The following is a 16363-nucleotide window of genomic DNA, read 5'->3' on the forward strand; positions in this document are numbered from 1 at the left end:
TGAGAGGTGGCATCCGGAGACCAATACATTCCACCTGCCTTTTGGTGAGATGACCATCACACTAGATGATGTAGCCAACATTTTAGGCATTCCGGTTGGTGGTGCACCAGTGGCTACACTTGTCGAGGATAACATTACTTCTGAATATCTACTAACTGCATATTTAGAAGTTAGTGGGGATCAGGCATCAGAGCAGTTGATGGACTTTGGTGGTGAGTACATACGATTAGAGTGGTTACGTACGTGCTTTAGTGATGTCACTGATGCCGACTCTGAGCATGAAATCCAATGTGCAGCCCGGGCGTATCTGTTGTATTTATTGGGTTGTACCATGTTTGTAGATAAGACTGGCACAAGGGTACAAGTCCAATATCTGAGACTGCTCACTGATCTAGACACCGTTAGCCATTATGCATGGGGCGCTGGATGCCTAGCATGGTTGTTTAGGCAGCTTGGATTTGCCTCTCGAGCTGGTGTCAAGCAAATCGGCGGATATATGACACTGATAGAGGCTTGGGTGTACAAGCACATGCACACCATTTTCAGTCCATCGTACGATATGAATTATTCCGAGAATTCACCTCGTGCGCTCCGCTGGACTTCAAGGCGGGATGGTGGCAGTGATCTTGAAGCAGTGCAAAGAATACGGCAACGACTTGATGTTTTGTCGGCTGACGAGGTATATTCTTTTTATAAATTTAGGATTATATTATTACGTTAATGTTTTCAACTATATAATGTTATTGTTTTTTTTCAGGTTATTTGGGAACCATACAAATCTCAAAGACAAGCACACCCATTGCCAGCTATAGCATTCTTCACAGGGATGATAAGGTGTTTTGATGTTGTTGAGCCTTATTGTCCCGAGAGAGTACTTAGGCAGTTTGGGAGGGTACAGACGATCCCCCCTGCACCACGTGCGGTTTTTCAGGGGGTTAGAGGTTCGAATGCGCACTCATACATACCCATGTACAATTATTTAGCTGGTATGTAGGAGGCATGGGGGAATCACGTGTTGTCTGAGGAGGCGCGCAGTATACCGGTGAGGCGGCCATCGGATACTGTGAGAGGGTACCTCGATTGGTTCACCTCTATATCACATCCAATCGTCCACAACCCTACTCGCAGAGGTGCATTTGACCCACACGCCACATCGGATATTGCATACTATCGGGTACGTAAATTTACACAATAAATTTTCTCATTTTTCGATTGTATCTGTTAATGTTCGCATATTTTGGCTTTTAGAAGCGCGAGGCTCGGATGTTACGGATTACCCAACCGATTATTGACATGGGCGAAGAAGTTGCTATCACACGTCCTACTTACCTCTATCAGTCAGTTCAGAGTTTGCAACATAGGGGACGCACTTGCAGGACACTATGACATACCAACGCGGTTCGAGACGACGTCCCCGCCAATGATTATAACTTGATATTTTTGTAATTTCTGTAACTAGATAAGGTTTTATTTATGTCAAATACTATGGTTAATTTATATAATTGAATCCACCTCATTATTTATGTGAAATACTTAGGTTCATGCAAAACAAATATCTACATGCTTATATATATTTACCTTCGCACGCGGTTCTTTTAGCACCGTTATCTCTGGATTCATAAGCTCTTCTATTTTCAAACTTATCATCCTCTGAGTGTCCTCATTCTGTCCTTCCATCCATATTGCTAGTCTATCAAGTGTTGACTGAACCGGTGGATTTGACACTATCACTTGTGGTTCGTGAAGCATATCCAACTTTCTCCAACGGGGATGCACTGAATCAAGTGGAATACGCATCTTACGTCGCCTATACGACAAAATCTCATGTGCACATGGCAAACAGTGTGTATGGCGAATAGTGCAATCACACGGTAATGTTCCAGTCGGATTTGAATCGGCCCTACAAAAAGAAAAGAATTATATTAGTCAGTAAGCATCACATTAATGAAGTGTTCATGGTAGTAATTATAGTTGAGTTAGTATCCAAATTACCGGCCAATCTCACAAGCAATTATAGTCAATGCCGCCATAGATACATAACCAATCAAATCTTTCAATTCCGGCTGTCTCATTTTGACTTGGACAAACGTTCGACTCTTCTCAAATGATGCCTTGATGTGTGTATGCTGCAATACTAACAATGAGTGTATATGTGCCCAAGAGGTATCAAAGGGAAGCTGGCTAGAGCCAAGTTCCCTTTTTAGCTTCGCGTGTGCACTTTCCGCCCTATTAATAGAGTCAAGTTAGTTTATATGCAACACAATATAATAATTAACCAGTAATGCCAAATATGTGAAAGTGTTTACCTATTGGAAGTTGTATTACCAAAATGCATACATGTGTCTGTCCATACAGCCACAAACTTCTCCTTGAAAGGTATCAACCAAGTGTCCTTCAAATAGTCAATAACTCCAGGAACCCAACCGAACTTAGATTCAATCTGCTGTAAGTCTCTTAAATACACATCTTCTGACGTTGAATTTACCAAGGAATACCATGAACTATAAAACTTATCCCAATCATCCTTGGTTCCAAACTTTTTCTTGCAATTTGCCATCACATTTTTGCTAATGTGCCACCTACACAATAAATGTCTAGCAGTAGGAAAAACTGCAGAGATTGCATTCATGAGTGCTAGATCTCGGTCTATGACAATCACACCAGGAAGACAATCATCGCTGAGTAACGACCTTAATCTAGTCAAAGCCCAAATGTAATTGTCTTCCTTCTCATAACTAATGTAAGCAAATGCAACTGAGAAAGTCATGTTTGTGGAAGTGACCCCAACAATCTCAAAGAGTGGCAGACGGTACCTATTAGTCTTATACGTGCAATCCATGATCAATACATGTGGAAATGCACGTAAGAGATCAACACAACCAGGGTGGCTCCAAAACAAATCAGTCACAATATCATCACCACCAGAACATCTATGCCACTCAAAGTATTTGTGTTCAGATAACTTACTTAGCAAACACTGCATTTTAGTTTTTCCAGCCTTCTCTTTCACCCTATTGCGGTGTCTGACATTGTATATTGTTTTGATTGTTGTTGTATTCGAATAATCTCTTTCCTTCAAAATGGTCAGAATCTGCTTCGGTTTCACTAAACTCTTAGACATATCCACCAATAAAGAACTCTCTGTTTCAGATAATCTCCCTACAAATGAATGTCCTTCACCAGTAACTAAAACTCTATGGTTATGCACTCCACATACCACACTTAGCATCCATTCATCCTCATTACCAGTTTGCACACCCTTTAATGAGAAGGGGCATCCACATCTTTTTGTAGTAGAGTCCCTACCATCCTTAGGACGTTTTACTATACAACTATCAACATCATACTTGGATGGCCTATGGTGACCCTTCGTTCGCAACCAAGGAACACTCTAGCTTTCTTCTTCCCCACCCCTGCTGTATTAGACCTCATAATCACAATGACTATGTTGTTCGTCCTTCCTTGTGCACGTGCCCAGCTAACCAATGCATCCCTCGAATGAAATATCTACACATATGTAATTTACATTATTCACATTTCAACTACATTTGCAACATATATTTCCCAAATAACAAATTCATACCTCGTTTGTTGTGAATTCATTACTATAGTCACGTGAGTATTCGGTCAAAACCTTGGCCTCGGCCTCGACCTCGATCTCGGCCCCAATGTAGTCCTCAACCTTGCTGTTTCGAGTAGAAGCACCACCATATTGCTCATATTGTTCATCATCCTACACATAAAACATGTAAATAATGTTAAAACAGTACGTTCGGTAGAAGGTTACCGAACGAAATGAATCTGTTCGGTAAAAGCTTACCGAACGAAATCGATATTGTTCGGTAGTAATCTGCCGAACCAATAACCTTCGTTCGACAGTTGACTACCGAACAATATCGATTTTTGTAAACAAAATACTTCATTCGACAGATGTCTTCCGAACATATGTAAAATGTTCGGCATGTGTCTGTCGAAATTTATAAGTTCATTCGGCAAACAGTCACCGAATGAATTTTTTAAAATTTTTTTGTAATTTTCATTCGGCAGTTAACCACCGAATATGTTAGTTGTGTTCGGTAGTCATCTGTCGAACAATGCAGAAACGTTCGGTACTGGTTCGCCGAATGAACCGGGAACAGAAAATGAAAAAACACGAAAAAAAACCCAAAAAATTACGATCATACCTCGTCGGAAGGCGAATAAGGGACGAGTGAAGGCTCCATTCATGAAAACTAATATGTATTTCTACAATCTTATTGCGTATATGTGACCAAGAGAGAAAACTTAGGGTTTAATGGAGGAAAAATGAAGAGATGAGGTTATGAGAGGAGGGGGTGTGCAATGAGAGTTTTAGGATGATTTTGGCTGAGGTTTAAGAGTGTTGGGTGGGGTGTGTAAGAGTGTTGGGATGGGTGTGTAAGGAGAGTTTTTTTTTTTTTTTTTCAAATAATAAAGGTTGTCCTTTTTGGTCATTTCTATTTGTGTCAATTAAGTAATTTCACAAATTAGGTTGTTAGGAGTGTGCAAAGAGAAAATTAGGGGTGTGCAAATAGCAGCACTCTAAAATTAAGGTGTGTTCAATCAAATTTAAGTAATTAGTAAACAATTTCTAAGAAACAATGTTTGTTAGCGGCATGCATTATATTATCCCATATTAGATTAAACCCACTATGTAATTAAGTTTCTTCAATTTTTTTTTCAAAATAGTAGATAATTGATTAATAAACATCTTTTTACGTTTCATTCAAAATTTCCACTCTTTTTGTCTAATTTTTACCGATTTCGGTATTTTCTTGAACTTTCCATCGAAACTTCCGAGTTTTTGGACTATCGAAATTTGCGTCGATACCGAAGTTTAAGTCCTTAATTAGCTAATATTCCCCTAAATTTTAACCTCAAATTTAAACAATACTAAATTACTGATAGCTTTTGTCTATTAAATGAGATTTGGATTTCTCTTAAAATCTGATACTCATTCCCAAGCCCAAATTGACGATCCAAACAGATCCTCCAAAGCATCACTGATCCGTTGATTTTCTTTTGGTTTAGCGTATAAGAAATACCTAGTTGATTTTCTTGCTCATCTTTTAGGTTTTCTTCTAAGTTACTTTTCTTGTCTATTCCTGTTTTTTTTTTTCTTTCTTTTTGGGGACTTGTCTATTTCTGTTTTTTTTTTTTCCTTTCTTTTTGATGAATTGTCTATTTCTGTTTAATTTGGACAAGTGGGGGGTGCGGTCTCTCGGCAATTTTTATACTCGTCTATTCACATTTTGTTTGTTTGCTTTTTGTCTATTCACTTCTAATCTTTAGCGAATATACCACATCTGCATTGACTTATGAGCATTAACTTGTGTGGGTGCCCTCTTTTGTTCATTTACTCTCTACTTATACATTTGGATTTGAAACAAATAGGGAGTAGGGGACAATATTTTGGATGAGTGAAGATGATGATGCCCAATTTTGTTTTTTTTCATGTACTTAGTCTCCTTATAGATTTGGATTTGATAAAAAATAGGGAGAGGGGACGATGGGATTTTTGATCTGAGTGATGATGATGAGATTCTGGATCTGAGTGAACATGCAAGTTCATCCCCCCTTTTATTATGATGATGATGATGAAAACAATAATATAATAATAATAGTAAAAGCTGTTCCTAAACTTCAGCAAGATGGAAATATTCTAGATCTCAAGCTGAGGGTTCATGAAATGGAACTTTAATATTTTTCATATCCACTCAATCTGCAGCAAAGAAAAATTGAATAAGATAAAGTATTATATTGAAAGTTTCTGCCACCAATTCAAATCAGAAGCCAAGCACATGGTCAGCTAGCATGAATTAATAATTAGAGCAGGATATCATATCACATTGCAGCATTACACAGCAAATATTATAAAAAGCAAACGTCCGTACTGAACAAGCAAATATCCATACTGAGGCAGCAAACATCCATTCTGGGTAAGCAAAGGTCCATGCTGAACAAATCAATGTCCATACTGAGCAGGCAAACTATGAGTGCAGGTACCCAAAGTGCCATAATATCAATTTTCTTAGCCACGCCGAACTCTAACATACAATGAATGTGATTGATTGCATTCTCTAATCACTGATAAGAAAAAGTGAACATTATAACAGAAACTAATCATGCTCAGTACCACAATCTCCTTAGTGATTATGATACTCAATTTTGGAGAGAACTCTGAAACAAAGCCTTATCCGTGCATGTCTCACTTCACCACTGCTGTTGCCTCCATTAGAACTGCATGCAACTTCCTAGTCTCTGTCAACACACATTCCCTATCAAATATAGCTGACACAACCGCCACTCCTTTTAGGTTTGGCACACCAATTTCCATCACTGGACATGCGTTTGAAACATTGATCCCACCAATTGCAACCACAGGTAACTTAGAAGCCAAGCAAACAGTTTTCAGTCCGTCCAGCCCAACAGTGAGATTGTTAGCCTTTGTATTAGTTGGATATACACCGCCACAACCAATGTAATCAGCACCAGCAATCCATGCTTGTTCCGCTTGCTCAGGTGTCTTGCAAGATACACCAATAATCTTATCAGGGCCAAGGATAGCACGTGCAACATGGGCTGGCATGTCAGACTGGCCAATATGCACACCATCAGCATCACAGGCAAGTGCAACATCAATACGATCATTTATTAGTAAAGGAACTCCATGGGAATGGCAAATTTGGAGACATGATTTGGCTGCTTCTAGAAAATCCTGTGTTTCAATATCCTTTTCCCTGCGAAGTAAAGTGAAAGTATTGTCAAGATGAAAAGATATAGAAATTAAAAACTATAACCATAGTTTTGGAAACTCATACAAATTGATATAAAGGAACCAAAAAAACAGGGGTTCATCAAGACGCTTTTTAAAAAAAATTATTGAGCATGAGATATTCTGTATACATGGCAGAACACAAGGCACCAAAGATGGTCCGAATCCTGATACTGATATCAAGAACAATTTTTCACACACTGTCACTCACTCACTCACTCTTCAGGGTGGGGCAGCAACAGCATAACCATACTGAAAAAGATCCTCAAAACATCATCACCAATTACATGGCAAAGTTACTTTCAAGTTAACATTATATAGTTTGTGAGATAAGACATATCACATGCAGAAACTTTACAATAAAATTTATCTTCCAAAAAGTGAATGAGCTAACTAACAAATTAGCTAATAATAGGGCACATTTCTATTTAGTCCATGAAACTTGAAGACTAAATGTCCAGATTAATGTTAAGTTGATTTGGAAAAAATATTCTAAATAGGATATTTTCCCAAATGCATAAAAATAACAGAAATGAGAGGTGCTGGGTGACAGTTGGGGTCCAAGTAAGCAACTCCAAGGTGAAACAATAAAAGCATGCTGCCTATGCATATATATTATATTATTTATAAAAAGAAATTATAAACTAATAAATTGCCAACCGGTAAATAACTTGATAAAAGTTGGCATTATTTGTAACTCGAAACCAACATCTGACTCTACACAAGAATTATAAATGTAGGAATATTGCAGATGTACTTCAACTTTCACAAATATAGAAGGCCCTGGGCCTGGGGGTCTAATTCATTGTCATTAATCTCAGAATTACTTAAAAGTAAAAATCATAATTAGCCCTCCACAAGAGATAGGGAATGATGATTGAGAATACAAGAATCAAGATCAATCTAAGCACATCTCTAGGATTACTTGCACTAGATGTACTAATACATACAAATGGAAGCACCGATCACTAGTACATAAGTTATCTGGGAGAATATTGCCAACAGTGTAAGATTATTATTATTATTATTATTACTATTATTATTATTATTCTTATTTTACCTAGAAATCCCCCAGGTGGACCGGGCTTCGATACTAGAGACCCCCACCGAATCCTAGTGTCTTTGGGATACAGAGTGTAAGAATTATGATGCAACTGTTTGGGAGAAGCATATAAGAGGCAACGAACCTCAGTTGGACAATGGTAGCACCTCCTTGTACGGCAGCTTTAACAGCATCTGAGATAGAATGGCCCCACTTTCTATTCATACCTGAATCTGTAACAGCATACAAGAATAGATCACTTGGACTGAATCTGACTTGTCTACGAGAATTGTGGATGCTACTCTTAAGCCTCATTAGATGATCGAAGGGGCCTTGGGGACCATTTCCAATGAAAATCTCTTTGCTGTAATCTAAGGCAGTCTCAACAAAGCATTTAGCTACCTGCCAAAATAAAGATAAAAAAGATGAAGTTCAGGTGCTCCAATTGTGTCTCTGAGAGAGAGAGAGAGAGAGAGAGAGAGAGAGAGAGAGAGAGAGAGAGAGAGAGAGAGAGGACTAAGAAAATGGTATAGGATAATGGGACACAAACTGTAACCCAACTAGCATCAAAATTTAAGCAATATCCTAAAGGCCAACACATTGCAGATTACTTACAAATAGAAAGAAAGCCTTGTAGAATGAGAGAGGAGGGAGAGAAGAGAGACGGGATTAGTAGTTAGCTTCAGGTCCAAGCAAAATCTTTAAGGCAAACAAGTTGCAGACTATATAATAGCAAACCCTAAAACAAGATTATAAATCTTCAGTCAAATAAATTTCTTGTATTAGAGTGGACATGATGCCTTCTAAGAAATTATCCCCCACTCTGTACAGCACAGGACAATGAAAGTGAAATTACAAACTTCTATATTAACATTTTATCCCTGCTATTTGATATCAGGAAAACTCATCTTAAGCTATGCAACTCTACATGAAAAAAGTTGAACAGTATCTTTATTAACAGTATTTTTGTTAAAGATACCATCCAACTGGAAGACACCGAATGTGGGTGTCAAAAAGCCACACATAGGTCCACAAAGGAGCACATCTTCACCTGTATTAACATACTAACTCCTTAACCATCTTCTGTTATTCTTGAGAATGACTAGTTCATAATATGCACCCAACAAGAGAAAGATAAATATATGTCGTCATTGACTCCCTGCATTGCTCATAGCATAAGAAGCACATATATAGTTACCTTAACAGCCTCGAGCATTGAGGAACCTTTTGCCAGCTCAGCTGCAATACATGATGCCAAAGTGCAACCAGTACCATGAGTATTACGAGTTTTTATGCGAGATGAATGCAGCTCATATAAGTGCTCACCTGCAATGATCAATTCTATATTTTTAAGTTTTCCATTAACATTAACTCTTCACTCATACATCAAGTAGATGAACCAATATTATCATCATTCCTGAAGCTTTCCAGATACTTAAGCTCACCGTCAAAGAAGATATCAACAGCATCCAATGAATCAGGAAGGTCTCCACCTTTGACCAGAACATTTCTGAAAAGCAAATAAACAGTTTATTTTAACACACTCCCTCTTTCAAAATAGAACAATTTAATTTTTATTTCAAATTTTTCCTACCATCACAACTAATTCATTCTGCAAAAAAATGTTGCTATAATGAAGATGAAAAATGTGAAATACGAAAAAGTGAGTAGTGTAAGTACGGAATATTATTTCTTGTAAGAGAGCCAAAAAAAAAAAGTTTCATAGAAACCCTCAAGATGGTAGCTTGATATAAGAATGACAATATTATCATACCACAACTCTTCCTAAACCTATAGGCTACATGAGAGACCTTAGGATATTGGGCTTCGTACCCCCTGAACAGTCATTGTCTCCTCATCTTTGTTCCCTCTACTGGAAAGGTTAATTTCAATTTACCCAAAAGTAATCCTTTGTATAAACATAGGTGACCAGACTGAATAGCCATGTGTTGGGACATAAGTCAAACCTTTCAACTTGAATGGCTATTCCAAAGCTGTTTTAAAGAATTGGGAGAAGATCAATAACTGCAGTAGCCGTGTTTTAGGTAGAATATGGGCTGGTTAGATCCCAGATGCTCTTAAAGGCTCTTTAATTGCAGAATCTGATCAATTGTACCATTGTCGCATTTTCCTACCAGGATAAAAAGAATAGTTTGCCACTTTTATTCATGCTTCTAATGATGATGGGGCGCACAGGAACCTGTGGGAAAATCTGGTTTCTCTTTCTAGCAGCTGCAGGAATTTTCATTGGATTGGGTTTGGAGATTTTAATGTCATCAGACACTCTTCTGAGGTGGCAGGGGTTTCTAATAGCAGGTTTACAGCTATGGATGACTTTGTTCATTGTTTAAGCACTGCTGAATTTGAGGATCTCAGGTACTCTGGTATGTTCTACACTTGGAGTAACAAGAGAGAAGATAACGACTGCATTTCTAAGAAGCTTGATAGAGTTCTAGAAATGAATGCTTGTTACGAAAATTTCCTAACAGCTATGCTGATTTCCATGTCCCTGGGATTTCGGATCACTCACCAGTAGTAATTAATTTAGGTTAGCAGCTGATAGGGAGGACTTTCACCCCATGATTTTTGCTCTGTGGGTTTTGAGCTGATGATATCATTGCAGCCTCCTTTCAAAATATTAAAGAACAAAAAAAAGCAAAAAAGATATCACTGCAACCTGCTTCTCCTAGAAGTCTAATAAGGCCCCTGGTCTTGATGGATTCAATGGTTGCTTCTTTAAGAAAGCTTGGCCTCATTATTGGCCAAGATGTGATCAATATGAGTTTTTCAGGTCTGGGAAACTTCTAAAGGAATTCAACTCTACACTCATTACCTTGGTTCCTAATGTTTCAAACCCTTCTTATATGGGGGATTTTATACCCATTTCATGCTGCAACACCTTCTACAAAATCATTGCAAAACTGAATGCTAATAAGTGAAAATTGTTCTTGCACAGATCATTAGCCTCAACCAATCTGTGTTTATTGCAGGGAGGAAGATTGGTAATAATATCTTAGTGATCCAAGAGACTTTAAGAAATTACCACCAAGGTGATGGTAACCCTAGGCGTGCTCTCAAAGTAGACTAAGTGAAAGCTTATGATGTTCTTGACTGGGAGTTTGTGTTAAAGACCCTATTCTGCTTTAATTTCCCTGGCATGTTGGTAAGTGGATAACATGTTGTATCACTTCAGCTAAGTTTCTATCTTAATCAATGGGGAACTTGTGGGTTTTTTACTCTAGTGAAAGAGGGTTGAGACAAGGTGATACTTAAGTGTGCCCATTATCTCTACCAGCCTCAGGTTTCAAGATTGTGCACCTCTTATAGAGAGAATTGAAGTTTGAATTATGGTGTGGCCCGTGTGGGAGAATAAAAATTTGTCGTTTGCTGGGAGACTCCAGGTGATTCAAGCAGTATTTTGCAGCATTCAGTGGTATTGGGCATCTCACCTTTTCTTACCTAACAAAATTCTGTGAGCAGACTACGAGCCTTAATTTGGGCGGGTAAGCTTGCTTCCCACTACATAGCTAAGGTGGCTTAGGAGGAAGTGTGTCTCCCCAAATGTGAAGGTGTGTGGTTTGGGGCAGAGAAGGTTACATGTCTGAAATAGGAGTCAAAGCTTAGAAACATGTAGTTTCTTATGTTAAAGCTTAGAAACATGTAGTTTCTTATGTTGTTTTCTTGTGGCTCTAATTCTTCTTAGTTGTTCTCCTTGGCCTGGTTGATCTTTTAATAAATTTGAAATTCCACAAAAAAGAAAAAAAGTCTCGAGTAGTAATGAAAGAATTTTCTTGTGAGAACAAAAAGAAGCCATTTACATTGGTGAAAAGTGCCACTATGCAATGGTATATAGATACCAGGAAGTGAAGTACCCTCTCTTATAATTTCAACTGTATTCCAATGCATTAAAAACTTACTAATGCATCATTTTTCTTAACTAAAAAACATGTCCAAAAGTTGACCAAGGTTAACAGGATTATAATAACTCAAACAGATACAAGCAACAGGAGTTTTACAAATCATCTGATTAAGAAAGAACTGAAGATCTTAAGCAAGTTCCAATAGCTAACCTTGGGCCCATATCATGTAATAATTTTGCAGCAGAACGCATCTCAGAAACTGTTTTTATTTTCACACCATCCAGTAAAGCAGATGCTTCTTTTAAATTTGGGGTTACTATGTCAGCCATGGGAAAAAGCTCCTCTCTGCAGGCAGGAACCAGAAAATTACAACTATTAAGAAGTATCGACCATTACGTAAGCAATGTGAAAGGGGGACTTTCTCTCTTATTTAAGGAAAAAGAAATCCAATGACAACCACAGAAAAACAGCCAAGAAAAAAAACAAAGCAAAACCAAGAAGAAGCTATTCAAGGCACACAAGCAAGATGCAAATATTCATTTCATTAAAGAGCACAGGTGAAGAAACAAATTTTCTATCAGTGATTACTGAATAGCATACTTGATAGAGCCCTTACTGCCAATAGTGTTATCAAAAAAGCTGTTGTGGTAGACAACTTAATCGCACATTTGCTGAGTAACTATCAAACTGCTACTGGTTGCAGTTACTTGCAAAAATGGGAATTGAAGTTAGTGTTTTATCATTATCATAATTTTGCTTATATTATTTATTTTAGTCACACCAAACAAAATTAAAAATATATTCCACACATTAACTATTCAAAAATTAAATGTGCATTTTTACTAAATAAATATCTAAATTCTACATTCTCATTGCATTGTGAATTGAATTCTAATAATAATCCAATAAAATTTAGGCCAAATGACACTTTTGGTCCTTGTACTTTCACAAGATTTTCACTTTGGTCCTATACTTTAATTTTTGGCAATTTTGGTCCTATACTTTCTATATGCTAGCAATTAAGTTCAAATAGTTTACATCGTTTAAATTGTTGACGGAAAATTCGACGTGGAAGCACATGCTTTGCACATGAGTGACATTTCAAATATTTTAGTCCACCTAGATGCCTATTAAGCCCCTACTTGCCATTTAACATATTTAGTTTGACATTGAAACTTCTTATTTTTCCATACTGATTGCGTACAAGGGCGGGTATGAGATTATATAGGCATCTAGGTGAAGTAAGATGTCTAAAATACCACTCATGTGCAATGCACGTCGAATTTTCCATCATCAATTTAAACGAGGTTAATAATTTGGACTTAATTGATATCGTATTGGAAGTGCATGATTGAAATTGCCAAAATTAAAAGAACAAGACCAAAGTGGAAATTTCATGAAAGTACTGGGACTGAAAGTATCATTTGGCCTAAAATTGATATGAAAAATGAATGTAGATATTGTTTCTAGAAGCAATGACTATCTCATGTTCTTTGAAAAACTAAGAAAATGGTTTTTGATTAGAATTTAAAGAGGAAAAAATTAGTGGTATGCATGTGTCCTATCTTGGTCATTTGATATGTTCTTACACCACAGCAAAGATCCTTTAACTTATTTATGTTGGTTAGCAAATGTTTATGAGCTTTCTCTCGTAATAGAAACACATGATCCTATCAATGTTAACTATCCAAATAAGAATGATAAAAACTTACCCCAAAAAAAAAAAAAAACAGAAAAAGGGTTTATTAGTCAAATGAAAGAAAATAACTGTAGGAGGATGATCACTAAAATTATATAGCTGAACATGTAATAAACAAGACATTATTGTCCATTCAGATAACTTCAAATAGTACAATTAGCTTTGTGCTCTCCGCATTTCAGAGAAAGCTGCCCTTTCAAGCTTACGCGAAAACCAGTTGCATAACCCACCAAGCACCAACACACTTCTCTTTTTCTGTCCAACGGACCCTAATGCACATTGTGCATTCAAAGGATGGTTTGAACAGCCTAAAACCTCCACCAAATGAACCTAAGAGGTTTGCATATAGCGAGAATACCAGATGGCAGGACTATGAATTTACTCAATGTTATACACAAGAGATTGGCATACCTGAACCCTGCAAGAATGGAAGGACCAGCCAGTACATCTCCACTTGTAGATACCATAACAGGGTCAACCACTAAAGCTGCCTTCAATGATATTACCAATTCATTTAAAATCCTACTTGAATAACATTAGAAAACAACATGATCAAACTTTAATAGGGAAGCATACCTCGAACTGGATACTCCTTAAGATGTTGATGAAGAATCTTGACTATGCCAATAGAAGGTAACATACCTGTTTTCACCTAGGAACGATATCATGTGCAGGTCAATACCAATTTAGAAGGAATACCTTTTTATTTTTTTGGCAAACAAAGTTTTACAAAAGAGGCACACAGTAAGTATACAGGAAGTGAAAGCTGAAAGATTTAATGACGTTTACAAAATAATATTTGAAAAGATAATAATTAAAAATTTTAGCCAAATACGAAAAATTAATCTGCCTCTAACATCTGCAATCCATTGAGTAAAAGTAAAGTAGTAAACTGCAATTTAATTCATGAAAAGTACTTAAATTATAAGCTTATGAATTCAAGCAGCAAAAATAAATGATATGACTATGATAAAAAATTCAAAGGCTATTCAACAAACGTAAATTATCAAGGACATTCTGATAAAATATCTTGCAACCATTCTGCAGAATCCAGACTAATTAATAAAGAATCCAAAATAATTACATATGCTTCTTTGCAGCAACGTGCATTTATTTACTTCCATTAAATTTAAGCCTTGGCTTTCCTCAACTGAATCAAAATGCTTTATAATGTAACTTCAAATTCTGTCTATCTCCAATTACTACACAGACGTGCACTCACCCACCACCTGGCTAATTAGACTGGATGAATGGTCATCGTGTCTAAATTCCAGCCCAAGTTACCCTGCTAACTATTTTAGACTTGTACCATTAGCAGTTCTTTGTTACCTGGCCAGTTCTAGTTCGGACCAAAATAAGATGAATAGAGAAACATGACATTAAGCTCAAACCCCTATGCTTGAAGTGAATATTGTCAAAAGCAAACATGCATTGAGTTACAAGTACAAAATGGAACCATTCTCAAATCAACTTTGAAAACCAAAGAAGCAATAAGCTCTTTTAACAATATTTTATTAACTACTCATGATATATATAACTTTTTTTATTAATTACGTAACTAATTCATGATCTATTATTAATCAATTAATTAAATTAAAAAATATTATAACCTCATGATGATGGCTGACAATAACATCATTGTACCACCATGGTCGATTTGACAGCTGAACCGGAACCTGTGGCTTATTTGTTTTACAAACTATAACGGTTCATGTTTTCAATTGCTTACAGATGGTATTTCTGTGATACGAAAGAGAGTATATATACAAATATTTGGAGGTGGAAACTATACTTTGACTTACCACATCAACATGCATATCAGATAGCACAGACTTCATCTGCTCTGCAACAAAATCCTCAGGCACAATGTTTACACCCTGTCAATTTAAAAAAATAAAAAGCTATAACAACACCAGGTACAAATATATATATATATATTTTTTTTTTCTATCTTCTGCTATACTTTCTCGGAAACCAAGTAGAGTTTAAGTCATGAAAAACAACATAAACAGCAACCTGAACCCCAACAGTGTTTTGTGCAGTAACAGCAGTTATGACAGTAGAGCAGTACACTCCACGAGCAGCACAAGCCTTAAGATCTGCTTGGATTCCAGCGCCAGCACCCGAATCTGAGCCAGCAACGGTCAGTACATGTGGAATCTTAATTGTAGAGTGATCAGTTGTCACTGGACCTCCATTTCCCTGCATCTCCATGAAAGTTATTGTTTGCTTGTTTCGGCTGATTCTCGAATTCACCAACAATAAGTTCAAACCCTTTGATTGATTGAATCCTTGCGGCACAGCCTGGCAATGATTTATCGACAACGAATAGGAGAAGTTACAGTGCATCTCAGACAAGGGCAGCAGTGTATACAGCAAAATGTGAAGAGAACAGCCTCTCCGTTTGGTTACTAAGAAAATGAAAGAAAAACTGTGAATGAAATGTTTTCTTACTTCGTAGCCAGTGGCGGAGCCACATGAGGACCAGGGGGGGACACAGGCCCTACTCAACTTTTGGGGGAAAAAAATGGCCTATTGATACAAAAAACAAAATTAAAAAATTAAAAAATTTCATAATTTGTTTACTAAAATACCCTTAAAATATCAGCCAGTCCTGATTTTTCATCTAATTCCTCCCCTCCCGCGTCTTCTTCTATTCTCTATAAACAACATTACAGCAAGCTCTGCAAAATTGGTAAATGAGCAATGGTCTACTAAAATAGGTAAATGATTTCTCTATTCGTTTTCCTCTTGTAGTCTTGATTTATTTCTGCCTTTGAGACTTTGAATGTCAATCTCTATTTTTTGTTCTTGCAAAATTGTCTTTCTCTTCATATAAAGTTCTCTACTTTTCAACCCATATGAGTTTTTATACATGAAAAACTTAAAATAATTACTAAGGCTAAGCTATTTTATTACAGAAATTTGATTCAGGATTTACTTATTTGAACTTGAAGTTGATTGGGTAT

General features: G+C 36.9%; 2 protein-coding genes across 2 annotated transcripts; both read right to left on the bottom strand.

Moving 5' to 3' along the window:
• Nucleotides 1-1539: 1539 nt before the first annotated feature.
• LOC147279883 (protein FAR1-RELATED SEQUENCE 5-like) lies at nucleotides 1540-4223 on the bottom strand. The gene is made up of 6 exons (XM_086252086.1): nucleotides 4185-4223; nucleotides 3584-3733; nucleotides 3367-3507; nucleotides 2307-3259; nucleotides 1993-2226; nucleotides 1540-1900 (listed from the first exon to the last, which is right to left on the bottom strand). Exons 1-6 carry the CDS (start codon nucleotides 4221-4223, stop codon nucleotides 1540-1542), a joined length of 1878 nt encoding a protein of 625 aa, XP_086108212.1.
• Nucleotides 4224-5754: 1531 nt separating this feature from the next.
• On the bottom strand, nucleotides 5755-15838 carry TH1 (thiamine biosynthesis protein). The gene is made up of 9 exons (XM_086251539.1): nucleotides 15411-15838; nucleotides 15197-15271; nucleotides 13971-14046; nucleotides 13806-13881; nucleotides 11906-12040; nucleotides 9281-9345; nucleotides 9034-9161; nucleotides 7981-8237; nucleotides 5755-6758 (listed from the first exon to the last, which is right to left on the bottom strand). The coding sequence occupies exons 1-9, from the start codon at nucleotides 15741-15743 to the stop codon at nucleotides 6227-6229; spliced, it is 1677 nt and encodes a 558-aa protein (XP_086107665.1). The 5' UTR covers nucleotides 15744-15838; the 3' UTR covers nucleotides 5755-6226.
• Nucleotides 15839-16363: the final 525 nt, after the last annotated feature.

This window comes from Dryas octopetala, chromosome 7 (genome assembly GCF_963921425.1).
Source record: "Dryas octopetala chromosome 7, drDryOcto1.1, whole genome shotgun sequence".
NCBI lineage: Eukaryota > Viridiplantae > Streptophyta > Magnoliopsida > Rosales > Rosaceae > Dryas > Dryas octopetala.